Genomic DNA, 27989 nt, shown 5'->3' on the forward strand with positions numbered 1-27989 from the left:
TGGATGCCCTGGGTTTTTTTTCCAGCTTGTGAGCAAGACTTCATTGAAACCATGAGTCACAACCTTTGTTGACTGCACAGTTCTGATTTTTCATTTTCATTCTGTGAGGAGAGTGATCTGGCTAGGAGATAATTCACATTTGATGGATATGGGTGTCTCCTTTTTCACGCTTGATTCAAAATTCAGAGTTCAAATTGAACTTTATGAAGCATACAACATATTATTAATATGACCATCAAAGCCACAGGGATATCTCTCTCAATTTGAAATTTGATCAATAGCAATTCATTAAGAATTTACGGAGCAGCCATCCTAAATTAGACAAGGTAGGTGAAGACACTCTCTCGACTTGGGCGAACTTTCATTATCTGCAGCTTCTCCTCGATGTATTGTGTGCAGACCACTTGCTTACAAGGCAGGGTTTGTAAGTCACAGGACAAAATCGATATCTACCTCTTAGGTGGTAACTTCACAGTGTTGGACTTATGATGCCAAAGTAGAGCCTGAGATACACTGGAACATGCATTCAGGCTCACGGGGAGGATGGTGGCTCTGGATGACCAGCATAGCCACAAAGGATGCTCATTTACATTTTAAACCAACATTTCTCCCCACCCTAAGCTGATTTCCCCTTGAGTCCCATGCTCCATTCTCTCTGTAGGTTCTGCAAAGGTTAAGTGACCCTTTCGCCAGAGTAGCCCCCCACCCCCACCTCCAGCAATAGGACTCCCTACCTTCTATCATTAGGCATTAGTGAATTCACCATCTCTCACAAGGAGAAAGAGAGATACTTGAGGGTAGGGGTTAGAAGGGAAAGAGCAGGGTTTTCTAGGAAGGTTGCAAGCTAGCGCTTTATCATGTGAGCATGTATATCTCAGGCTCTGTCACAGGAAAACCATAACCCATTAAAAATATTGAGACTGAAACTATCAGTGAAATAGATCAGGGAGGGCTGGGTGCCTGTTTCTAGTTCTCTCTGCTCCCCTGATGTCTTTCTCCCCAAAGACCCTAAGCAGGGAGTGAAGCACTGCAAACATGCCTTTGTTCAGTGTGCAGTTGATAACACGTGATTGGTGACAGATGAATGTCTATATGTTGGGCTCTGTTTAATGTATGCTTCTGAAGGTCATGGCACACTCAATGACATGGGGATGAGCTGTCATTTCCTCCCTTCTTGGCTAAAAGCAACACATTGGTAAGACCTCCTAGTCATTGTTTGGGTCACAGTTTAGGCTTAAAAGCAAAATAAATAAACAAATAAATAAAAGAATTCTGTTGTTAGTTAAGGCAACTCACCTATCTTGACATTTAATCAAGTAATTCCATGCTAATGAAAGTCCAAACACAACTGTTCTGAACCACATCAAAGCAAAAAGACAGGCGTTATTTTGATGGACACACCATGCAACTGGACAATTTCCACTTGCCAATTGACTGATTTTAAAAACAGAAGACTCTGTCTCTCTCATGCCTTATTATTTGTAATATGTGCTAAAAGAAAGGAAATAGATCTTTAACTAATGGAATGAAGATCCTCTTCTTATAAGACAGAGATTATTATATTCCCCAATGCCTCCAGCTTTATAGATTCAGTCTTTTAGGGCCTATAATATAAAACAGTCATTCCATAAAGATCCCAAATAATCCCATAGAAACCCATGTGAACCCAGACATAATACGTCCCAAAACATAGAAGTCCCATGTCTGTGTGCCTAAATCTCCCCTATTCAGTATTTTAATGTTAAGAGCACTGATTATACTGTAATATTTTATTGCAGCTTCATTCAATATAGTCTTACTTTTCTGGATCATGTATTATTAAAACCGGAAATAAAACATCCAAGTTAGCAAAATGCCTACTGTCTTTTTAGACAGCAGAGCCTAAAAGCTCCAGCTATACTGCAAAGATATGACTTTTTTAAAAAAACTCAACTTTCTAGTGTGACCGACTGCAGCATGTGAAGGGAGAAAAGGAAAAACAAAGGATACTGAGAGTCGGATGGATGCACCAAGAAGTAGCAATGTTTGTTACCTGCAGAGGTGTTACAAGAAATTTCATCTGCTGCAACGAAGACGAACTGATTTCTGGAAGAGAAGATAAAATTCACAATACTGCTCGCTCAGGGGGAAATGCGCTCTCTGCCAATTGGTTCGATGTAGTCAGATGAGGTAAGGGAAGGGTGCTGAGTTTGAATGGATGTTGCAAGGAAATGTGTTGCTATCGTGGGCTTGGAGAGTTTAGGAAGATCATGAAACAGGCATGCGAGGGAACCCTTCCACAAAATCATGGTGATGTCAGAACATGGACCATGTATAGCTGTTGCACGAGATATTAATACTATGTGTTACTAACATGTTATCATGCCAGGGTGGGTTTCTAAGGCTTAGGGTTTTTCAAACTGAGCTTCTATGGATTTCTTACACTCAAAGGAGACTATGCTACAAAGAAAAAAAAATAGACTATTAGAAAAAGAGTATACTGCAACTAGCTAGGAAAATCATACAATTCCAGACTTTATTACTATTATAATATAATATTAAAAAATTTTAAAGGAAAGAAAAAGCAATGCCATCATTTCTGAAGAGAACGTTAAATGGTATCGTGTTATGGATAATAATTTTCTCACCAAATGAGGCTTGCTACATAAAGAAGGTAAGAGAACTCATCAATTGAAATAAACTCTGTCTTGCCAAATTATTTTTAATGATGCAGTATTAAAAAAGAAAATAAAAATGGAAAACGCTATTTCACTTTGATTTAATAAATCCAGAAAGATGATAAAAGTCTCTTAAGATGTTTCCAACTGCGGCATTTCCACAAGGTAATGTATTCTAATCCAGGGGTACTGTCTGTTTCTCTAGAAATAAGAACATCTGTGTCAGGCAGGTTACAAAAGTGTCCCAATGAGATCAGCAAGGCTCTTCAATGCCTCAGAGGCAGGAGTACTAAGGCTTCTAATTCTTATCTGTTAGAGTCTTCCGTGCATGGGAATCATCTAGAACCAAGATAAATGCATTTCAGTTTGATTGGTCTAGTGATCGAGCATCTCTTAAAACATCTTAAGAAAGTTTTCCTGTTGCAGAAGGTAACTCCCTGAAATATACATAGAGCTACCACTTGGAAATTCACTAGAATCTAACATTCAGCTAAAGATTCTCATCACTGCCATGACAATGAAATCTTAACAAAACTCATACGTGATCTGAGGACAGCATTTTTTATGTTTCTCATCCATCGTAATAAAAGTCATAACTAAGTTCATTTATTACCTCTCTTAAAACAAAGTCAGTGTCATTGGATGCTGGCTATCTTTCAGCTCTGACACAAACTTTTCGGGCCCCGTCATTACCTGGCATCAAATTTTCAAGGTTTGAGGAGCAGTAAACTTAAAATCCCTGAAAATGAAGATGCTTGAGTTGAATATCTGTTTTGACTTGCTCAAACTTGGACTGACTCTAGGGGCATAAGACATAGATAGCTCAAATTACAAATATATTATTGGGTGGACCAAACAAGCATTTTGGAAAGACCTCTGTTTCTAGCACACCCATAAGAAGAACCTACAGTAACCACGAAAGGTCATCTGGTTTATCCGAAGAGACAAGCTCTTTGTAACAGCCATTCACTTATCAATGAGGCAGGGCCTCATTCATGAGGTGGCTCCATCGCATCCCTACTCACTCATCCTAAAGACAGTACTCCTTGAATCTCTCCTTTAAATTCTCCCTAAGGGACTGTCAAGCATGCTAGATTCCAGGAAAACCATGGGAGGCAACCAACAGAAATAATCAAAAAATAAATGATCCGATGAAGAGAGAACCTTTGTAAAAATATAGCCTACAAGTATGATTATAAAGAAACTAGACCCTTTTCTTGAATTGTACGAGATTTTTAGAAAATGTGATGATTGTCCTTCATAGCCCTTTTCTTTTTGACATGATATATTTGCTCTTTAAAAAAAAATGCTACTCTTTCTCCATATTCTTCTTATTTTCTTGTTTTTTTTTTTTTTTTTTTAATAATCTGTTTGGCTTTTTCAGTGCCTTTGATTCCTGAGTAAATTTCCAAACAAAGGCAACTACTCCTGTTGATGACTCACTGTCTTCAAAAGAGTTGCCTCAGATAACCTCTGACTATCAAATCAAGCCTATATCAAAGTTTAGAGTTATCATCAACAGTGATAGTTTAAGGAATGTGCCATGGACTCTGCAGCAATGCCAAAAAAAGATATATAAACATATTTCTAAAAAACAGTAGCCATTCAGATGTATTAATTCTGTATTTACTTTTATTTTTTTAATCCATACAAGCAATCTCCCTCCATCCCAGGAAGTCTATCCTAATGTCTCAGAAAAGTGTGTTTTTACAGAGCTCATTAATTCCCTGGAGTCAGCCTGTGTGATCACGTCTCCCTCTAAACTACACTTTCTTTCATCAATTGATTATAAGTACAGTTAATAGAAAATGCCCGGCAAATAAGAGCCTGGCAAGGGATACCCCACAGATCAGGTCAAGAGAGGAATGAGGAGAAGGAGGGGCAGGTTTCATTGTGGTGTCTATGTCCCTTCTGCTGCTGTTGTTTAGCCACTAAGTCATGTCCAGCTCTTTTGCAACCCCATGGACTATAGCCTGCCAGGCTCCTCTGTCCATGGGGTTTCCCAGGCAAGAATACTGGAGCGGGTGGCCACTTCCTTCTCCAGGAGATCTTCCCGACCCAGGGATTGGGTCTCCTGCATTGGCAGTGGGGTTCTTTACCACTGAACCACCTGGGAAGCCCTGCCTCCTCTGTTAGGACATTTTTATGTGGTTCTGTTTCTCCCTGCTTTAACTTGAAGATAAACTATTTATCTTAGATTGCCCATAAATGATCCAACCCTCTTGGTGAAATCATTTACTCCAAATGACCAGAGAGAGGTATGATCAGAGATTAACAACGTAGCAGAGCAGTCTGCTGTGCCCTAAGTGACAGGAAAACTCAGTGATCAGAGCAACCCAGGTGTGCTCTGGACATCCGGGTCAACTCTTAAGAGGGGAAAGGAGGCTGGCCTGGGGCCTGCCCCCTTTTGCTAATCCTAGTCTGCTCTTCACTCTTGACACAGAGCTGAGGATGTAAACTTCAAACTCAGTGGGACCTGATTTTTTTAGCCAACTGGTTTGTTCAGTGATTGTCAGTGATTAAGTCTGGCAGAATCTTTCTCAACCTTGGCCGGACAGAGTAAACACCTAGTGAGCTTCTAGAAAGCCTAGTGACCAATTAAATAGGTAGCTCTGGGAGTGGGTCTCAGGCATCAGTAGTTTCCAAAGACCTCCAGGTGAGTATATTACACAGCCAAGAGAGAAGCACCTGTCTAGTTGACTGGTTCTCACCTTGGCGGCTCCTAGAGTCACAGTGATGAACACTAAGTCTAAGACATGACTGACACCCTGTGACCACATGGACTGCAGCACGCCAGGCTCCTCTGACCATGGGATTCTCCAGGCAAGGACATTGGCATGGGTTGCCATTTCTGTTCTCCAGGGGATCTTCTTGACCCAGGGACTGAACCCATGTCTCTTACTTGGCAGGCAGATTCTTTACCACTGAGCTACCAGGGAAGCCCTCCTAGATTCATGTCTGCTAAGTTGCTTCAGTCATGACCTACTCTTTTCGACCCCATGGACTGAAACCCACAAGGTTCCTCTGTCCATGGGATTTTCCAGGCAAGGATACTAGAGTGGGTTGCCATGCCCTCCTCCAGGGGATCTTCCTGACCCAGGGATTTGGCCCCTTTCCTGCACTGGCAGCTGGGTTCTTTACCACTAGCACGGCCCGGGATAGCTGAACTCTGCTCTGGTGGGTCCTGACTTCATGGGTCTGGGACTGAGTCTAGAAAGAGGCAGGGGTTGCTCAGTCATGGCCGCAAAGCACTGGGGATGCTACAAATGTGAGTGGAAAGGGGTTGGACACCGAATTGGTTGTAGATTGTGCTTCTCTTGCGACTTCCGTGTTGCCACCTGCTGTGCTGTTCTCTGAGACAACCTAGCTGCATGGTTTCTGAGGCTGGATCATAGAAAATCACACATGACCCAGGACTGGTTACTTTTACTTTCTGAAAGCCTTCGCAGAGAATGAACTGTAAACCTCATTTCTGCAGGAGAAGCTGGTGAAAAGTGGCCATAATATCGTGCTCTCCGCTTTTGCCTCCTCCTCTGTTCCTCTTCCTCCCAATGGGTTTACTCAAGCTCATCTTGGCTGGGTCTTTCCATTTTTTTCCTAGCGAGTCTGCATCTAGTTCTCTTTTCCATTTCTTTTAACCTGTAATTTGTCCCCATTTTTGACCCCTCCCTCTACTCCAGAATGTCTCAAACTTCCCTGAAGACAATTACCTAGAATGCTTATTAAAAAATATGGATGTCTGGGTTTCAACCCTGACCACCTGCATGAGAATTTCCAGGAGAGAGGTCTGATTATCTGGACAATACCTCCAGGGAGGCAATTGTGGTCCTGGGTAATTTTTTTTACCATGGAGAAATTTGGGAAAACTTGCTGAGACATCTCTTGCAAATTCATTTTCATTTTCGCTTCAAAGCCTGCCTTTCCCAGAAGACTGCTGGATAGAGGGAGGCTTTGTGGAAGAAGAGAGGGTGACTAATTTAAGAAAAATGAGGAAACAGTCAGTTACTGAGCACAAGACAGAAGGCTGTGTTCGTTTCGATCCTTTGGAATGTGGATACCAAAGGGCCACTAGCTAACAGTGATGGAGCGCTTATCCATGACAGGTGGTTGCTGAGGGCTGCATGTATATATTCATTCATTTATTTTTCCTGACAATCTCTCTTATCCTCCCCATCTTCACAGATGAGGTAACAGAGACAGAGAAAGGTCATGTAATGTGAACGAGATGTTAAGGGATAGAGGTAAACTCTGGAGACAGCTGCATTGGGTCAAGACTCTTGAATCTTTCTTTTTTGCTTGAATATAAAAATCATAATCAAGATATTTTGATATTTTATTCTGTTATTTATAACTAAAGTATAGCTGATTTACAGTATTATATTAGTTTAGGGTATACAACATAGTGATTCAGTATTTTTATAGATTGGACTCCAGGTACAGTTATTATAAAATAATGGCTAAGTACCCATACTTTATATCACTGTTCTTATTTCTTTTTATACATAGTAGTTTGTATCTATTAATCCCATATCCCTATTTTACCCCTTCTCTCTTCCTTTCCCCACTATTCTCTAGATCTGTGAGTCTGTTTATTTATACACATTCATCTGTTCTATTTTTTTAGATTCCAAGACCCCAAGTCTCATTCACTCTCTAAGATTCTTCTCAGGGATGCTCCCACAAAGGGTATGGAGTCAATAATGTGTGTGGCTTGTCTATGGAGGAATTTTCAGAGTCTTTCTCTCTTTTAATCTATTACCAAACTTCATGATCAGGGATCATGAATAGATCAGGGATCCCAAACCTCTGGGATCTAAGGCCTGATGATCTGAGGTGGAACTGATGTCATAACAATAGAAAAAAGTGCACAATAAATGTAATCCACTTGAATCATCCCCAAAGCATCCCCCAACCCTACCCCCATCCACGGAGAAACTGTCTTCCACAAAACCTGTTTCCGGTGCCAAAAAGATTGGGCACCTCTGCACAGACCGGCCACCTAGACTCCGGATCTGACTCTGCTGGTGGGAACACTTAAATGAGTCCTGGAACTTGCTATATTATCCTTAATATCTTGCTTTTCATCTTAGGCTAAATCTCATCTCTCGGCAATTTTCTTTTCTTCGACAAACCACCCACGGCTGAATTCTAAGAGTCAAATGATAGTAATAGCCAGCCAGGGTTGCTGGAGGGGACGTGAGGGGTTAGGTATGAATAAGATACAGAGAAATCTTCCCGCCCGGATGGGGGTGGAGGGAAAGGCCAGACCGGAGATGTCCTCCCATCAAATAATACTGGTTTTAAATTTTACTGTTAAAGGTGCTGGTCATTTACCCTTCTTTGGCCTTTTAGTTAATCTTTGTCTATTGTTACACAAAACTCAGGCTTGATGCCACTCACAGTGAGTTTCCTCTTGTAGCCAACGCTATGCATATTCACTCTAACACACAGACACACAGGTATGTGATTAAAATCCTTCAAGGCTATCTTCTAAAGTATTCCTTCAGCCTGAGAAGGGAGTCTTCTGGTCTGACAGATGTCAGCCCCAAGATGGCAATGGACAAAGTTAATTTAATTCTATCTGTAAGTTCCAGGGTATCTGTTAGTTATAAAGTAGAGGTTCTCATTATAGTACTCTAAGATTCTTTTAAAAATATAAAATACAAATGACCAGGGCTCCCCAGGTGGCTCAGATGGTAAAGAATCTGCCTGCAATGCAGGAGGCTTGGGTTTGATCCCTGGGTTGGGAAGGTCCCCTGGAGAAGGGAATGGCAACCCACTTGAGTATTCTTGCCTGGAGAATTCCAAGACAGAGGAGCCTGGTGGGCTATACAGTCCATGGGGTTGCTAAGAGTCGGACGCGACTGAGTGACTAACACTTTTTCTTTCAATGATCAGACCATCTTTTAAAATATAATATACCCATGACCAGACCCAGTCATTTAAATCAGAATTCTGGAGAGTGGTACCCAGGTAGTTCCAAAAAGCCACACAGGTGTTTCTAATGTGTCTGCCAGCACTGAGAACTAATTTCTCACATATGTTCTCTGAACACAGGTATCTGCCTTTATAGAAACTAAGAATTGCATGTTCTTTTGTTTTTTAGATTAAATTGTGCTACTGTTGATTTCCGTCATTTATAGTTCTTGCTATTTTAATTATTGGCATTTGTAATTAATACATTGTTCAATATATTTAATAGTTATTAATTTTTAAATAACTATGTTTACCAGGTGATTCTTTTTAGACACATAAAATTCAGGTAGAAAGGTACACTAATCAGGTTGTTGGTCATATTTTAAAAGTTGCTGGAATCTTGGGGAATCCAGCCATGATTGATTCCTGCATAAATATAATATGCAGACAAAAGATGCTCCTATTACAGTTACACTTGGTACCTTTGCTAAATAGTTTACTGATGTGATTCATTCACTCCTCAGATGCTTAATGAGGGCTTGCGATGGGCCAGGCAACCAGCTGCTGCTGCTGCTGCTAAGTCGCTTCAGTCGTGTCTGCCTCTGTGCGACCCCAAAGACGGCAGCCCACCAGGCTCCTCTGTCCCTGGGATTCTCCAGGCAAGAATACTAGAGTGGGTTACCATTTCCTCCTCTAATGCGTGCATGCAGGCTAAGCCGCTCCCGTCGTGTCTGACTCTGTGCAACCCTATGGACAGCAGCCCACCAGGCTCTCCGTCCATAGGATTCTCTAGGCAAGAATACTGGGGTGGGTTGCCATTTCCTTCTCCAAGGCAACCAGCTAAGCTTAAGGAATTTGATGCCATGCTCATGGTCTTCAAACCACTGAGGAGTGTCTATTACTGGGCTTGGCTGTCTCGAAGCTCATAATCTAATTTATATTTCAGTTTTATCACCTTGAAAGGAAGACCGATTTGCTTGTGATCAGTATTTTACCTCTCTCCCGCTGCCAACTCAGTTCTAAAGTCCTAGAACTGTACAAATTCCATGCAGATTCATATTCTTCCCTGCCCTGTTGTTTTATATATATATGTATATATATATAAAATGATATGGACGTCATGTAGAATCAAGATGAAGTACAAAGAGCAAGCAAATAAGTAGATTAACTATAGACTCCTCTGAAATGGCTATCCTGATATTTTTAAAACGAGGAATGCATTCACACCCATTCAAAACTAGTTCATGGAGCAACAGTTCCTACACTAACATTGCATACACTGAAAAGTTTAATGCGAAAGGAGTCAAGGCCTGCGAATCTGTCCCCAGTTTGAATCTTCCTCACCAAAGCTCTGAGTTGTAGACACTCAAATATAAGGGCACCTCCATTTCCTGGAGACCTTGGCACAGCCCTCTTCTGTAATGTTAGTTTCTCCAAAATGTAATACTCTCCCTTGTTCCCCCTGCACTGCTTTTCTCAGCTAAAGTGAAAGAGAACTAGCAGAGTCCAGAAGCTGGGCCTCGTCACGCACAAGCTGTGTTCCAACAGAAAAATCATTTCATCTTTCTGGGCCTCAGTTTTCTCATCTGGAAAATGAGAACAAACAGCACACTTGCACACATGTGTACACACACCCCTCTCTTAGGTTTTGTTTATTTGGTTGGTTGGTTTTTTTTTGGTATATGTATGTGCAGATCAATGAGAACATGAATGGGAAAGCAATTTGTTTGGGGTGTGTATTATTGTTCAGTCATGTCTGACTCTTTGCAACCCTGTGGACTATAGCCCGCCAGACTCTTCTGTCCAATGGATTTCCCAGGCAGGAATACTGGAGTAGGTAGCCTTTTCCTCCCAACCCAGGGGTCAAACCTGGGTTTCCTGCATTGCAGGCAAATTCTTAACTGTCTGAGCCACTAGGGAAGCCCACTGGGGGAAGACATTAATTTCTTTGGCTGCATGGACTCATAAACACTGTAAGCTTCTCTCCCTCCATAAAGGCATTGGCTGTTTGTGTTGTTAAGTCCTGGACTTCTGTGGGTTTAGGGCAAGTGGGGATAGTTAAGAGTCTTTTGAGGTTGTAGGCCATTTTACAGGTGGCTGCAACCTTCAGGAAGGTAAAATTCCACCTTAGCTTTCACTGGGCAGGCAAACGAGAGCACAGTGGGGTACCAATCACAGGTTGGAAATGGGTCTGGCAGATTCTCTGAACAGCATATATTATTCTCTAGAGTAGGAGTCCCCAACCTCCAGAATCTAATGTCTGATGATCTGAAGTAGTGCTGATGTAATAACAAGAGAAATAAAGTACACAATAAATGCAATGCACTTGAATCATCCCAAAAGCATCCACTCCCACCCCAGGAGGTGGGAAAACTGTCTACCACGACAGTTTCCTGGTGCCAAAAAGGTTGGGGACCGCTGTTCTAGGAGAAGCCACCTCATATTGACGAGGGAGTCTCCGAGCTCCTGAAGGCTCAGGAAAAGCACAGGGTGTCCAGGTTGAGCCTCTGGATGGTGGAGAGGCCACACTGAGATGGTTTGGGTCCACCTAGGAGTTGTGTGCCAAACAAAGGGAGCTGATGGTGGAAAGTTCCAGAAACATCCTAATCCCCGGGGATTCCGAAAACCCACCACCACCACAGCATTGGACTTCTCATCAAGTATGATGGGAAAAGGGCAACATAGGCAGGTTTGGGGTTTTTTTTTTTTTTTTGACTCTTTGAAGCCATGTTGGTTTGGGGGCAGGGTCTACATTGGGAGAATCGAGTGTTTTTTCCTATGAACTTGATGTGCCCCTGGTAGCCTGACAGCTCCTCCTTGGACATGAAAAAAGAAGAAATAATCCAGGAGAAAGATGAACAGAAGTACAGGCTGTTTGATCACAAGGTTCCCAGGTGCTTCTTCCTTCAAAACATTTTCGTCCAATCTATTTTTTTTCCCCGATTTTGAGATACGATTGACAAATTAAAATTGTTTATAACCAGGCTGTACAGCATGCCTTTTTTTTTTAAAGGTGAGCAAAGTGATGACTTAATACCCATGTACATCATGAAACGAGTATGACAATCAAGCTAATTAACATATCCATCACTACACAGCATCACCTTTCTTTGCCTGTGGTGAGGACATTTAAGTTCTACTCTGGTGGCCAATTTCAGGTCCATGTGTTTTCATGTTTTCTAGGATGAAAGTCAAGATAGAAAAACCAACAAAAAATCTTCTAGAGGCAAAAATTTCTGACTCAGAGAACCTGCTGCCACAGGAAAGGACTCATTTTTGAGTCAACAAAACAAATTATGCTCCTAGTTTAGTGATGCTGCTGATAATAACAATATTAAGGATGATGATGTTGATGATAATATTCTGAATGCTACTGAGCATCAGTGCTATGCAAGCAGCTTTCTCCTCATGACCACAATTAATTCTCACAAACACTCAGGAAGGCAGGCATCACTCATTAACCGCCCCACCCCACCCCTTTAATGATGAGACAGTGGAGGGTCAATTAGTTTGCTTCTACTATCTTGTGTAGTAAGGAACTTACGAACTGAGATTCAGGCTCTAAATCTCATTCTCTGATCATAATCTGTAGGTGAATCAGCAAAGATTGGCCAATGCACGCACCAATCAAAGAGCAGGCACCAGGAGAGTGAGAGACCCCACTTCACATCCTGCCTAGGGCAACGACAAGTCGAGGAAGCACAGGTTCCCGGTATGTTAGCGTTACAGGGGGTCCTGAAAGACTGCCTCGTCTAAAAACGATCTGTCCTTTCAGATGGACTTAATTTGCTTGATTTTGTCTGTATATATTCAATGCTTTCTTCTTCTGATTTGGACCATTTTTAAAGTCTTTATTGAATTTGTTACGATACTGCTTCTGGATTGTTTTGTTCTTTTTTTGGCCACAAGGCGTGTGGGATGCCAGCTTCCTGCGCAGGGATCAAACCCACACTCCCAGCATTAGAAGGTGAAATCTTAACCCACTGGACCACCAGGGAAGTCCCTCAATAATTTCAAATAATCGTGTGTGTGTGTGTGTGTGTGTGTGTGCTTAGTCACTCAGATGTGTCCGACTCTGCGTCCCCATGGACTGCAGCCCACCAGGGTCCTCTGTCTGTGAGATTTTCCACTCAAGAATACTGGAGTGGGGTGCCATGTCCTACTCCAGGGATCTTCCTGACCCAGGAATTGAACCCACATCTCCTGCGTTGCAGGTGGATTCTTCACTGCTCAGCCACCAGGGAAGCCCTCAACCATATATGCTCTAAAAAACCTGTCAATCATCAAATTATTGATAACACCATGCTTTTCACCACCTTTTTGCAGTTTATAAAACAGTGAGTGTTTACCTTTGCCTCTTTCTGATTCTAACTGGTATATTCTCTCCCTTTAGCAGATGGCAAAACAGGGGCTCCATAAAGGTAAGAGGAGTCTGATATGACTTTTCCAGGGTAAGTTTTATAACAGGGAGAGTCTACAGTTATACACAACCCATGAGGAGATATTATTAACACACAGGATCATTCTAATTAGCTTTGGATCTTTGGGGTAAAGAAAATGATAATTGGTGGCCCTAGGCTAGCTGACGGAGAAGGCAATGGCACCCCACTCCAGTACTCTTGCCTGGAAAATACCATGGATGGAGGAGCCTGGTGGGCTGCAGTCCATGGGGTCGCTAAGAGTCGGACATAACTGAGCGACTTCACTTTCACTTTTCACTTTCATGCATTGGAGAAGGAAATGGCAACCCACTCCAGTGTTCTTGCCTGGAGAATCCCAGGGACGGGGGAGCCTGGTGGGCTGCCATCTATGGGGTCGCACAGAGTCGGACACGACTGAAGCGACTTAGCAGCAGCAGCAGCAGGCTAGCTGAGAGAGGAAGTCACAACACAATGGGATTGTGAGGGACAATCAACCTCGGGCAACTCTAACCTTCTCCTTGAAGAAGGGAGAGAGCAGAGGAGACAATCACTAGTCAACAAGTTACAAAGACAAACTCTCTTACACGTGCAAGACGTGCGGAGGGAGAACCCAGAGTGAACGTTGTTTACTAACCGTGTGCGTGCTAAGTCGCTTCAGTCATGTCCAACTCCCTGGGACCCTATGGACTGTAGCCCGCCAGGTTCCTCTGTCCATGGGATTTCCCAGGTAAGAGTATCTGAGTGGGCTACCATTTCCTCCTTCAGGGCATCTTTCTAACCCAGGGACCGAACCTGCATCTCTTGTATCTCCTGCACAGGCAGGTGGGTTCTTTACCACTAGCGCCACCTGGGAAGCCCCACTGACTGCCTACTGGGGTAGAACTGCAGCACCTCGAGGATGGTGCTTCTCACAAATCACCTACAAATCTCCCTGGGATCTTAAAAGTGTAGATTCTGGTTCAAGCGGGGCTTGACAGTCTGCTTGTCTCACAAGTTCCTGGCGAGGCCAATTTGGAATTTGGTTGGTCAAGGAACCACGCTTTACAGTGCAAGTGCCTAAGGATCCTATGTGTGAACCCCTCTAACCTTGAAATTAGAACAGAATAAGGGAAGCACTTCTTTCCCTGTTGTTTGTTAATTTTTAGTTCAAGTCAAAGACGTTAAAGAAAACAACAGAGAAATTATCATTCTGGGAAAGCAATGGAACTAATATTTTCCAGGACACATTTTTTGATGTGTCCCCAGCCCCACCACGTGGGATCCTATTCTAGTATCTAGAAGTGATCCACAAACCCTGTAACCATGTAGAAATGGTGTGTGTGTGAGGGGGGAAGTCTCTCATCTTTTAATGCAATCAAATTTCAAATGACAACATTGGCCCATGAAAGTGGGGATTAAAAGGATGCTAGAGGGATTAAAAGGATGTTAGGAGCATCCAGAGATTCTAGTTTTCTTTTTAAAGAAATTCCACAGCTGCAAAAACACTGGGAACCACTGATCCAGGTTATCAGACATGTGATTCATTCCTAGACTCTCAAGCCAAGGCATTTCAATCTAAGTGATTATGATAATGAAGGGAAAAGGCTGTTTGGTTTTGATTCTGAATCTTCTCCCCCAAATCTATTGACTGATCCAAACATTCATACATCATAATGTAGCAAGAATAAGCTGGGAACAAAGACAGCATGGACAAGTTAGCTATTGCAGTTCCCTCTCCTACCCAACTGGTGGTGGTTTAGTCGCTAAGTTGTGTCCAACTCTCCTGACCCCATGGACTGTAGCCTGCCAGGCTTCTCTGTCCATGGGATTTCCCAGGCAAGAATACTGGAGTGGGTTGCTGTTTCCTCCTCCGGGAGATCGCCCCAACCCAGGATTCGAACCCGTGTCTCCTGCATCGCAGGCTGATTCTTTACCCCTGAGCCACTTGGGAAGCCCCTCCTACCCAACTACCATCCCCCTAAATTCTGATAGCAGTCCCTACTCTAAATGTCTCAGATGTTAATTAAAGATGAAATGCACTATGGTTTGGAGGAGAATCTAATTCCAGAAGAGTCAATCACTGTGATCTACCCTAGGGAGAAAATCGTAGTTATTTATTTCTGTCCAATGACTGTTAACAGGCATGTATTACACACAAATATGAAAATAAAATAAAGCCTACATATAAACAGAAGTCATTTCTTCTGGAAGAGGATTCAAGTTCTCTTCATGGGTATAAGAGCCAGAACTTGCTTTGATAACGTTAAAAGAAATTTAGAAGTTTTTAATGAAAAGTTCCTTCTTACCTGCAAAGATAGATCTTGTAGGATATGTGATAGTGACGAAAAAAATAAAAGGCATAGGGGAGCGGGTTTAATTTTTGTCACATTCATGAATGCTTCATGAGCTCAGAGCTTATCTGTGTGTGTGCGTGCTAAGTCCCTTCAGTTGTGTTTCATTCTTTTTGACCCTGTGGACTGTAGGGTCCTGCCAGGCTCCTCGGTCCATGGGATTCTCCAGGCAGAATACACTGGAGTGGGTTGCCATGCCCTCTTCTAGGGAATCTTCCTGACCCAGGTATCGAACCTGTGTTTCTGTATCTCCTGCATTGGCAGGCAGATTCTTTACCACTAGCGCCGTCTGAGAAGCCCCAGAGTCTACCTACGGCCTGTCTGTTCCCTTCCACTTGACTGGCATACTGTCTTCTACAAGGAAAGCTCTTTATTTGCAATGAAAATGGCTGATCCAGAGGCTTCTGTGTGCAGTTTCTCGTCAGAGGTGTCTGACCGGCCTCTGGAAAGCACTGGGCTTTCTTACCTGCCTCGAAACCCTTCACAGTTGAAGGGTCTTGATGATATTACTGAAAAGAGAGGTTTTATTTGCTTTTTTGTGGCCCATCAAGTCAACGATCTGCAACCCGAAAAGTATGTAATTAGGCCGTGGCATGGCCAAAGGAGTTGTTATATCTTGTCTTGTCACGGGCAAACATAGCTCCCCACATGGCTGTGACAACCATGGTCTATTGGGTTTGGAACTTCCTTTAATATCTCCCCGACTCCTTCTTGGTCCAGTCTGTTGACTATTACAGGCTTGCTTCTTTTTTTAACGGTTTCAATTAAATTATATATTCAACCGACAGTGCCTAACACTAGTTAAGAAGCCATTACAGGTTATGGACCCAAGACAACTGGTTCTTGAAACAAAAATTTGAGCACTTTTTCTCTCAATGCATGTGCGTGTGTATGTGTCTTCATATGTGTAAATTAAAAATGAGAAACTCAGGGAATACATCGATCAGTAACAGACATATTACTTTACATCACTGAGGGCTCTGCGTCCATAAACACAAGTTCCCCAAATCACCCTGATGCTACCGTCAAGAACTACATTCTCCCTCCTTCACTCTTCCCAGGCCATCTCAGTCCTCATCAAATAGAATCATTGTCCATCTGCAGAGCAGGCTGGCAGAAAATATAATTATCTTAGTTATTGTAATTTGTTCGGTGAATGCTCAATCAGAATTATTGATCCACAGGGAAAATAAGTAAATGAGAGCATGAAATTCCATTCACTTTTTAATCACTAAATTGCATCTTCGTTTTGACTATTTGAAGGGGCAAACATGCCTTAGCTCTGACTTTGTAAGAACAGCATAAGGGGATAGAAACAATCCAGGACCTAGGCTGACAGACACTGGACTTGAACCCCAATAGCGGGATTTCCTGGGGTGTACATCACCATGCCTGGACCTGCTTCTCCTGCCTGGCCCCTGGGAGTTCCACTGAGGATGGCCACACGTGCCCTCCTCGTCCTTCAATAGTCCTAGGTGAAGCCTGTGGTCCTAGCGTCATTACTGACAGAGTGTCCCTCGTCTGACACGTTATCCCGTCTTAAACGATCACTTAAGTGGCCTATTTAAAACGATCGGTCTTAAATGATCATTATACTGCTGCCCTCACTAAACTGCTTCCCTGATCAGGTCATTTGTTCCAATGTGGTGCATACCACCTGACAGACAAGAGGCAACTGCTGAAAAATTAACTTCAAAAGAGAAATCTACATGGTGAAAAGTGGCAGGAAACATCACTTTAAGAAAACCTGATTTATCAAAATCTGAACTTTTGAGGACTGATCAATTAAAGGACCTATGTAGCCCCTGAATACATGGTTTTTCATTAAAAAAGAAAAGAAACAAAGGAAAACAAATTATTCCAGAACTCAGTGGATTTAAAAGGATTAGATTTGCACAGAATCCCACCTATTCTATTTAAAAGTCATGCCAACAGCATAATCAGCTGAGTAGATTTGATCCTTACCTTTCCTAAACTTTGACTCTGGAATGGGTTAAAGAAACAACAGATTCAAACTCTCAGATTCAAATGCTCAGATTCAAACTTTCAGATTCAGGTGGAACTAAAATAACCTAGATAGTCTTGGTTTCCTCCAAGCTCACTCTTGCTCTCCAGATTTAAAACTCTTAGTGAATGATGTTATGGGAATATAAAATATGAAAAATTGGAATTGAGGATTATGGAAATAAGAACATGAAAATAAAAACAAGAATATTTTATATAGTCCCCTTGATGTGCTGAATACTTCATAGGCAGTATCTTGAAACCTCCGAACCACTCTGTGAGGTGGAATCAATAAACCCATCACACATGATCTGGTGGAAGACCGAGAAACGACTCCTCAAGGTTGCTCTACTAAGATGCTCAGAGCCTGGGGACTGAGGGCATAGACTTCACTCTCAAGCTGAACTGAGCCTCATCCTTCCCCAATCTTGTCTTCCCCATCTGTGAAATGGAGGTGGCAACATCAATTCAAGAGGGTTGGTATGCCAGGTCCATGACTGTCTTTATAAAGCACCCTGAACAGTGCCAATCATAGAGCAAGGGCTCCAAACATAGCCACTGTTGCTATCACTGTTATTATAATAATTATTATAATTATCACAGAGAGATGATCTGAATCAAAGTTTGCCCAGCTACTATATTAAACTTCAAGAAGTCTTAGGAAACAGTGAGAGTACCAAAGTCCTCTGCTTCCACCTAATGAACATTTCCACAGAGGCATTTTCATATATGTGGCAAGTTTTATTGATAAAATGTATTTTGATCTGGCTTGTGTACCTTGGAAAATGAAATTTACAGACAATACCTGTTTCTTTCTAGTTACCCTAAAGCTGTCTAGATTAATCAGCTTCACTTTCTCTTCCTGAGGGGACCCTGAGTCACTGGGCGAAAAAAATGAACCAGTTAAGAAAGTAAACTTTAAACCAAAAAGAAGGACAAGAATATAAATAAAAAATAAGAGTATATTGTATACACTACTATGTATGCATGCGTATTTTCACCCAGTGTTCTAATTGAAAGCTGTGCATGCTATTCTGGAGACTGCATTAAAAGGACATAAATACAGACATTAGTGACTCATTCCTATTACAAGTTCACAGAGCAACTTTTTCTTTTTTAAATTGCAGCACCCAGAAGAGCTCATCGGGATGAGTGAAAGTAAAAGTGAAAAGGTTGGTTGCTCAGTTCTGTCTGACTCTGTGCGACCCCGTGGACTGTAGCCCACCAGGCTCCTCTGTCCCTGGAATTCTCCAGGCAAGAATACTGGAGTGGGTTGCCATTGCCTTCTCCAGGGGATCTTCCCGACCCAGGGATCGAATCCAGGTCTCCTGCATCACAGGCAGATTCTTTACCGTCATAGCCACCAGGGAAGCCCAAGGGATGAGTGAGAACAGTGGAAAAGATTAAAAGCTAAAATCAAGAATTACTTCAACAGAGCACGATCAATAAAAGATACAGAGGAGTAACCACTGCTTGCTGCTATGTTTTAACTCAACATGTTGGGATGTGAGTCCCAAATAGCTTCCTTTTGACCCCGGGTCCTGGTCTTAACTGTGGAGCTATCCTCTCTGGACACCCATGAACTAAGCCCTCAGGTCCTCGTCCATCTGAGAATTCCACTGTTGGCATTACAACACCCTCACTCTATTTTTCCACCAGTGGATTTCTCAAAAAGGACTGAAAATGTAAATCAAATATACTATGGAGTCTATCATAGAGTTGCCAACTTTTACTTTGCCGAAGAAGAACATTCAAAACAAAACTGGATAAAAAAGGAGAAAGCAAAGCTGTTGTCATCCTTTCATACAAGAAAAGCTATTTTCACAGCATATGGGAAAGAAGCCTAATTAAAGTCTGGCCATTCTCCGGACAAGAGAGTTGGTCACCATATTACATGGTCCATGGTTTTCTCCTGTCCTAGAAAATTAGTAAATATGTCATCAGAAGCAGTCACCTGGTCTTGAACTGGCCATGGGAGATAGAGTGTGTTAAGTCGCTTCAGTCGTGTCCGACTCTTTGCGATCCTATGCCAGGCTCCTCTGTCCATGGGATTCTCCAGGCAAGAATACTGGAGTGGGCTGCCATTTCCTTCTCCAGCGTTTCTTCCCAATCCAGGGATTGAACCCATATCTCTTACATCTCCTGCACTAGTAGGCAGGTTCTTTACCACTAGCACCGCCTGGGAAGCCCAAAGGAGATGGTGCTTCACACAAAGCCCGGGTCTAAGATCTTGAAATCCCTCATCGCACACATCACAAAGAATGGGTACTTTTCAACCGGAAACAGTTTCAACCTTGCTCTAACTCCGTTCACACAAGAGGAACAGGGGAAACTATGAAACTTCCCTCCTATCTCTGCTTTTGCATGGTCTACCCTCATTCAGGAATCCACATGATCCAGAGATGAAGCTTTCAGCAAGAAAGAGTAAAATTGTGAAGCCCCTAAAGTATTACAATATTTAAAAATTAACCCTTCTACTAAAAAAATTTGAAGGGTAAATAAAATTTTTCATTTCACGGTGCTTGTATATATGCTTTGAAGCCTTGCAGCCCCTTAATTTTTAGCCTATATGATTCGATAAATACTCCACAAAAAATAGTATATCATTCTAAATGCAATTATTAGCCTTATTTTAATGACATTTCTCTATTATTTAATCTAAATCCAGGAAGTAAAATCATTCTAAACTAGATAGTGAGTACCCACATGAATGGAAATCAACTCTAACCCCTTTAGTTTTTCAGTTTAGATCAAACTACGGTTATACATAAGAATTTGGTTCTATGTCCTGGCATGAAGCTTATTATGAACGATTATGAGAGCATAGAGAGATAGTCTTTTCCTATCTGTCCATACTTCCTTCCTTCTTGTTTTCTTTCCTTTTTTCTTCCCTCTTTCTCTCTTCTCTTTTTCTTTCCATTCATCCACCTAACCACTTATGTACCTATCATCTATCTACCTTTCCATCCATCCATCCATCCATCCACCTACCCATCTATGTATGTAGGACCTATCTATCTTTTGAACTCTTTGTGACCCCATGGACTGTAGCCTGCCAGGCCCCTTTGTCCATAGGGATTCTCCAGGCCAAAATACTGGAGTGGGTAGCTATTCCCTCCTCCAGGAGATCTTCCCAACCCAAGGATTGAACCCAGATCTCCCGCATTGTAGGCAGATTCTTTACCATCTGAGCCACCAAGGAAGCCCATGAATACTGGAATGGGTAGCCTATCCCTTCTCCAGTGGCTCTTCCCAACCCAGATATCAAGCCGGGGTCTCCTGCATTGCAGGCGGATTCTTAACCAACTGAGCTACCAGGGAATCCCCTATCTATCTCTACCACCATATAATTTTAAATAGTTGATCTCTAGATCAACCACTCCATGACCCCAAAGACATGACTATTTATTCCTATTGAGTTTTAAGAAAGGCTACTAATCTATTTCTCTCTGACATATAACCTATTATTTATAGGTTATGAGTATCACATTTAAAAAATGTTCTAGCATGGGACTCATGACTGGCACAACTTGGCATATCCTGACCTCCTTGTATTAAGATTTATTTATCTAGACATGCATATACGTCCTCCATGAGGTCCTAAGGCAGAAGTGTGTGTTTGTGTTGTGTATACATATACTTTTCACATGTATATGTGAGTAATATATACATACAACATACATATATGTATATGTTTGACTAGGCAGAGAACAAGATTATTGATATTGATATTTGGCATTTTAATTGGGCTTCTATTAAGCTGTGATTAGTCAGTTGCTCAGTCCAACTGAGTTGCTCATGTCCAACTCTGTGACCCCATGGATTGTAGCCCACCAGGCTCCTCTCCATGGGATTTTTTCCAGGCAAGAATACTGGAGTAGGTTGCCATTTCCTCCTCCAGGGGATCTTCCTGACCCAGGGGTCGAACCTGTGACTCCTGAATTACAGTCAGATTCCTTACCACTGAGTCACTGGGGAAGCCCCTCTATTAAGCTGAGCTACATGAAATTGCCAATATTCTACCATTTGGGGCCCACAAAAATAGCGGTTTCATATGATAGAGTCTAATGTTTCAAAAAAACCTAAAGGTCTCAAAAAACAAAAAAGGGTAGAAAATAAAACAACACACAGAAGCCTGTTGCTTGCTGTCTCTTTTGCTCAGTCTAGAGGCACCTGTATGGCTGGGGCTACTACTGTAGGTCAAAAGCCACTAACTTTTAAGGATCTTTAAGGAAATGCAAGTGTCCATGAAAACAGTGGCCCAGGGTAACTAGCAGGGCATCTGGGTCGTCATGAAATCTCAGAGCAAATGCTTCTATTAGTTTCTCCTCTAGCTGGTCTGAATTGAGTTCCCTTCTACTCTAATGTGGAGGGCTGTTTCCATGCACTGTGTGTTAGGGGATGTTAGGATGTTCGGCAAGCAGGGCAAGCATGACGGATGTCTGCCTTTTTGGCGTGGTAACATTGTCATCAAAGCTGTGTACACATCAGTTACGTTTACCCAAATACCTGTAGCGTGATTCATTGAAAAGGAAATCTTCCCCTCTCCCTCCCTGCCTCCCAGTTTGGCTGCTCAAAGATGCAACAAGGACCAAGTGAGAAGACACAAAGAAACCAAGAGCCAGTCAATCAAGAGAAGCCTGCCCCCAGGCTTCATTCAAGCAAGCCATTCATCGAGCTAATGTGGTGATGGACCTGTCCAATCCAGAACATACCACAAACACATCAGCAACACCAAGTGGCATGCAACGACCAGATGATCATCGGCCCCACTGCCATGCTTTGATCGGTTCAAGCTCAGAAAACCATCTCCCTTGAGAGTCCAAATAGTTGGCTTTCCACAAATCAAAGTGAGATTAGAAGATTTGAGGTGAAGTCAAAGGCTTACCAAATCTTTCCTGAATGCCCAAGAAAGACATCTGCCTATTGCCATTCGATTCGTCAATGAGCCTGCAAAATTACCTAGTCTAGTCAGGTCCTTTTCTTTGGGGGGAAATCACTGCCCACACCAGATGGTCTTCCTTCCGGAGGTCGGCATTCAAGAAACTCTCAGGGTACTCCGAGATAATCATCGTGTGATCATTTAACCGAGAAGCTGATGGGCAGGGAGTTAACGAGGTGGCCATCAACGAACTTCTGGCCAGTCCTGAGGTTACCGGAGTTCAGGATTTTCCAAAAGGCCCCTGAATCTTTAATTTGGTGAGGGCTTAATTTGTGCTGATAAAAGGTAAAATTCCACCGACTGGGGACATCAAACTTCTTTCCCTTTCAAGACGTTTGAGAAGTGAATCTCATGATTAGAAAGTTTGTTGTGGTTTCCCCTTGGATCAGGTTGACAGCCAGTGAGTGTGACCCAAACATTCTCTGTTCCTTCTGATTTTATTTCCTATTTTGAAGGAGTTTCTTTGGGTTAAGGAGCTTTTCTCTTTGTCATCCTGCCTGTCTTCTAGAAAGTAGGTACTGAGAGTCTCTCCCTACTGATATTATCCTGTGATGGAGTAAAAATAAGTGATTACACAACTTCCCTGAGATAATTCTAGATTCTTGCCATCTCTAATTGACTGGAAATCTCTTCTGATAATTTCACATTTTCCCCTAAATATGTGTCTTCTCTTGAAGGGTCTTCCTCCTCTTTACCTGCTTACTAACAATAAATGGAAGTATCACCATTTCATAAACACACTTTACAAGTCAAACCAGAAACATAATTTTTAAGATTGTTTTCTGGTAATTTTATCAACGTCTGCATTTCTCTCGATGCAATATTTCCATAAGTGGCAAGTGAAATAGGACTAGTAATCAATTTCCACAGCAACCAAAAAGGCCTAATGTGCAAATTTCTTTAATGAACAGCAAGAGGCCAATTATAAGGACAAGAGTAGGTTTAGTTGGTTTCTTCAACTGAAACTATTACACAAAAGTGGGAATTGAAGAGTTAGTCAAGATTTACCACACCAAGAATGAGGGCAATTTTTCAGTAGGACAGGTTGCCAGTGAGAAATCTTAATAATATGAAAATAACAGATTTCATACATATATTTGCATGTATGGTGCCCCCAAGTGCAGCAAAATTTTAACTTATTTTTTAAGGCAAATGCAAATGGAGATGGCCAGATCCTCAAGTAATTCTATCTAAGAATAGTATTAAACATTGTTGTTGTTTTTTTTAAATGTCTATGTTGGTCTTATTAAAGAAAGCAATTTAAATTATATTTTTGTAATTAACCTTTTTTTCAGCTTGGGGATAGATGCATTTATACCAAGCAGCAAGATTTAAAAAAAAAAATCAAAGACATAAATCTGTTTAAGATTCTTATGATTATGCAGCAGGCTAAAGTTACTATGATTATAATTATGTACAAAGTGGGTGTTGGAGAATTTAGCATCGAGAGATATTTTCATAAAAATAATTAAGGGTTGTAGATGAACCACATTACAATTGACACTCTGTGAATATGCAGTGTGCAGAATTTAATAGAATTAAGCCTTTTCATTTGTAGAATGATCTTGAGAATTTCAAGACTGTCATCATTTTTATTAGCTTTTTTGACCCTCTCAATTTCCCTAATTCAGTGTCAAAGTGTACTGAAGATAGCAACTTTCATAAAACATATTTTGCATCCTAGCAACTGATGATTGGGTAACTGGATAATTTAAGTATTTAGAACTGTGTGCTGACAATTGTTTGGGTTTCTCTGGAAGCTCCCTCCAGACTTGAGAGCTCTCGATGGCTGTTTATAAGAATAATAGGAAGTTATAGGAATAATACCTGCATATAATCAGATAACAGATCTCAATTCTGTCTTGCCAAAGAGCTATTTGATCACGAGTTTTTATGCCTGGGGTTTTCAAAGTGTGACATTGAGGGTTCAGGAATTTCTTTTGCTTTCGTATACCTCCGAAGAAGTCTGTGGTTACAAAGAACTAAGGATACATCTTGTGAGAAATGGAATGGAACTGCAGAGAAAGCATACCACAGCAAACTAAGAGAGGAAGTGAGTCACAGGAGATCCGAGAGGAGACCCAGAGTCTGCCAACACGCCCCATTCACGAGTCCAAGACACCGCCTGCTTACCTGTCGAACCCAGCATGCCTCAGCCACACATGCAAACTGTTACCATTACTGTTTTACTCATGAAACATAGTTTTAAATTAAAGGAATCATTACCCAAAATAAGCACCCTCCATGACATTTGTGCATGCAGAGCATCTGAACATTCACATTTATGTCCTCTGAAAACAGAGCCAACGATTTGCATTCAATATGGAAACGCACACTTTCTTTTTTTTTCCAAAGCACTTAAACGAAAATAGCTGTGGCTTGCCATTTCAGAAACCGAGTCATCTGTTAAGCCTGGGTAATGGGTAATACAGCTCCTCCAACCCCCAGCCCTCACCCCCCACCCCCCCGCCATCCAGTTCTGACTTCTGCGTTTCTTAAACCTACTTCACTCCCTTCCGCTGCCAGTCTTCACATGTGGTGTGCATTACAAATAAATGTTGGCTTATGTTCATAGGCCTGAAGTCTGGGCATTGCCAAAAAGAAAGACTCTCCTGATGAATGCCAGACACACTGCCCATATTCCTTTAGGCGGGATCTTAAAAGGCAATAAAGGGGAATGCTTTCCTGAATGTACAAAGGTGTAAAAAAGGGAACTGAGGTGTTGAAAATTGAGGTAAACCCTGTGGGATCCTCTCTTGGCTTTCGTCCTATGAGTTACATGAATCCGGGATTTTACAGAGAAGCCCAGGAGAAGGTTATACAAGGGGTGTATTTTGTGCATGCAGGGCGTGCTGTCAGAGGAAAACCAACTTTGCACGGACCCACCGTCTTTGTGTCTTAGCAGAGAGGGCGAGCGATCAGAATGAGCTAGGCGTCACTGCATCCTGGCGGCCCCGTGCTGACCTTCACCGTGACACCTAACTTTCGGGGCACTGCCTTCCCCAGCAGTCATGCATTTGCACCGAGACCAAACGAGAGGCTCACCTCCCACCAGCTAAGTTCATTTCCAGGTAATAGTCAAGCGTGAGAAGGAAAGCCCTTACCTGTCACTGTAGGCAGCGGCAGTGGCAGGGGTGGGCTGGGCGTAGCGGTATGCAGCATAACCACCCTAAAACACAAGGAGAAAGCAGGCTTAGGAACTCAGAGGAGCCGACTCAGGGCGCCTGATGGTGAGACCCCAGCAGAACAGCAGTGACCCCCATCTAGCGAACTCAAGTGGAGGTTAATGAAAGCTTAGTGCCAAAACACGCGAGAAAGACGTGGGGCGGACTACCAGCCCCAGCTGGATGTTAAAGATTAGCAGTTGTAAGCAAATCCCAAAGGGGGAACCCAGAGACCCTCTGAAGGAGATGTACCTACATGTTAATTAATGGTAATCATTTTGGGGTGCAGAGGATTATGGGAGATTATTTAAATGCTTTTTCTACTTTGCTGAACTTTCCAGATTTTCAAAAGTGAGTATGCTTTACCTTGATTTATCAGTTATCAACTTACATCTTATTCAAACCATCTTTGATTACGTCCTTAAAAATCCAATACAGGTCAAGCTAATGCCCTGCTATCTTTGATATTTATTAATGTTAATGTCTTTGATATTTACTTACAAAAATAAGATAATCCTTTGATTGAAACTGTGCTAGAAGTCTCTTGCATATGTAGTTGTTCACCCACTAAAGCAACGAAAGAAGACCGTCTCTAGCTTTTTAAATGTCACATAATGATTTAAAAAAAGGAATCTTGAGCACTGCTTAAAAATTCTATCTTTTCAGCTCAAGATATCACACTGGTTCAAATGGGGAATTTGTTTGCTGTGGAATATATGATAAAGTCTTCCAATTTGTAAATGAAATCATTAGGAGAGAGAAAAAAATGGGAGAAAAATAATTAACATTTAGTTGTATGTACCAGTAATTGCAATTGTTCAATTAAGCAGAGGACAAGCAAATGGGCATATTCGAAAGGAACTGTGTTCAGTGGAGCACTGATAATCAAACTGTGAAAATAACAGAGCTCCTTGCTCAGCAGACCACAGTGATACATCAACCACTGTTGAATGATCTTAGTGCAATTAACAGGATCCAGTCTCCACGGATAACACGGGGGCCATTCAGGTTCTAAATAGAATACATAGTCCCACGATCCTCTGGGAGAAGGGTTCTCACCCTTGCTGTGAAGGGGCAATTCAGGACACAACCATGTCAGAGGGCTTCTAATAGCAAAGTAACTGAATGTTGGGGGGATTTAATGGTAGTTTCTTGAGTAAAGCAGTTCATTATTCTTGGCTCCATGTACAGCATAGAAGACAGATGAATGAGAAAATTGCAAGGAGCATCTATCAGAACAGTGGTCTCTGCAATTTATTTCTACTCTTTGCCAATCATAACCAACTTTCAAAGCAAATTTTCTATCACTTACGTGGCCATTCCAAAAAGCTAGTTTCTCCTTAATCAAGCTCCTTCTTTGGATCACTCTGGAGAAGACACCTCCAAGACATTCTGACAGATAATCACCCATAATTTGGAGCCAGTATTTTTATTTTTTTTAAAGTCTCCCTTGAAAAACAATATGAAAGTTAAAAAAAAAAAAGAGGTCTTAGCCAGAAACCACCTGGTGTTCCAAACACCATGTTCTCTAATTAGGTTGGAGAAACTCATTAAATGTACCGAGGAGCTGGGAAACCAAAGCAGTTGTCACAGTAAGCACTGAGCTCCAGGTATAGACTGATGGGCTGAGGGGAAATCGGCTCACCCGATTTCTGGAGCCAGTCTTTTCATCAGCTTGCCCATCTCCTTGCCTTTCATCAGGCATCCACAGAAACACAGGTGTGCACGCATGTGTACTGAACTTAATGAGGTAGGGAGGGGCTGGCATTGGCTTCCTGATGGCTCAGAGGCATTAGCTGCAACCAGCTGAAAACTCTGAGAATGTGAGCATGGGAGTGCACATCTGTGTGTGTGTGTGTGTGTGTGTGTGTGTGTGTTTTCTGTCACTCTCAGACTGAAAAACAAAAGTTACTGCAAAGCGCATTGCATCAAGGGCCATGCCGATCAGTCATGATGTGGTGACTGTAAATCTGGTTCCCGGAAAGACTTCTAGCAACATCCTACTTGCAAAGCCTCTTTGTCTGAATTCTGGAGGACTCCCTCAACTTCTGCAATGGTTTCTGTCAATGGAAGTAGGTAGCAATTTTGATAAGTGGGGAAAACTATGGCAGTGCAAACAGAATATCCCTAAAACGAACCTTACTGACTGCTATGGTTTAGTCACTAAGTCATGTCCAACTCTTTTTGATCCCATGGACTGTAGCTCGCCAGGCTTCTCTGTTCATGGGATCTTCCAGGCAAGAATACTGGAGTGAGTTGCCATTTCCTTCTCCCGGGGATCTTCCCAACCCAGGGATCAAACAGCCTGGGTCTACCTGCATTGCAGGTGGATTCTTTCCTGACCCAGGCAGCAGCAGCCCCTCACTGACTACTAGGTTGACACTTATTGCATTGATATAAAGTGGAGGAATGTACACCTGGGATCCTTCTGAACAACTGAGGGGCTTGCCTATTAAGTTTTGGGAAGGATCCATTCTCTATTTGCACATGTTTTAGCCGTTTAGAGAAAACAAGTGTGGGCTTCCTGACACTTATCTTTACTATTTAAGAGTATG

At 42.2% G+C, this 27989-nt stretch overlaps 1 protein-coding gene across 6 annotated transcripts in view; it reads right to left on the reverse strand.

The window, feature by feature from the left end:
- The window catches only part of RBFOX1 (RNA binding fox-1 homolog 1), a 397999-nt gene that overhangs the window by 16434 nt on the left and 353576 nt on the right, over nucleotides 1–27989 (reverse strand). For 2 of the 6 annotated variants that reach the window (XM_052636096.1, XM_052636093.1), the window contains exons 11-12: nucleotides 25375–25439; nucleotides 2033–2085 (exon numbers count right to left, since the gene is read on the reverse strand). In XM_052636096.1, the coding sequence (XP_052492056.1) occupies nucleotides 2033–2085; nucleotides 25375–25439 (118 nt within the window). Of the gene's footprint in view, nucleotides 1–1336; nucleotides 1492–2032; nucleotides 2086–2681; nucleotides 2997–25374; nucleotides 25440–27989 lie in introns of those variants that run through there. The other 4 variants (XM_052636094.1, XM_052636095.1, XM_052636097.1 and 1 more) reach the window with 3 other exon arrangements.

The sequence above is a fragment of the Budorcas taxicolor genome, chromosome 2, assembly GCF_023091745.1.
Source record: "Budorcas taxicolor isolate Tak-1 chromosome 2, Takin1.1, whole genome shotgun sequence".
NCBI lineage: Eukaryota > Metazoa > Chordata > Mammalia > Artiodactyla > Bovidae > Budorcas > Budorcas taxicolor.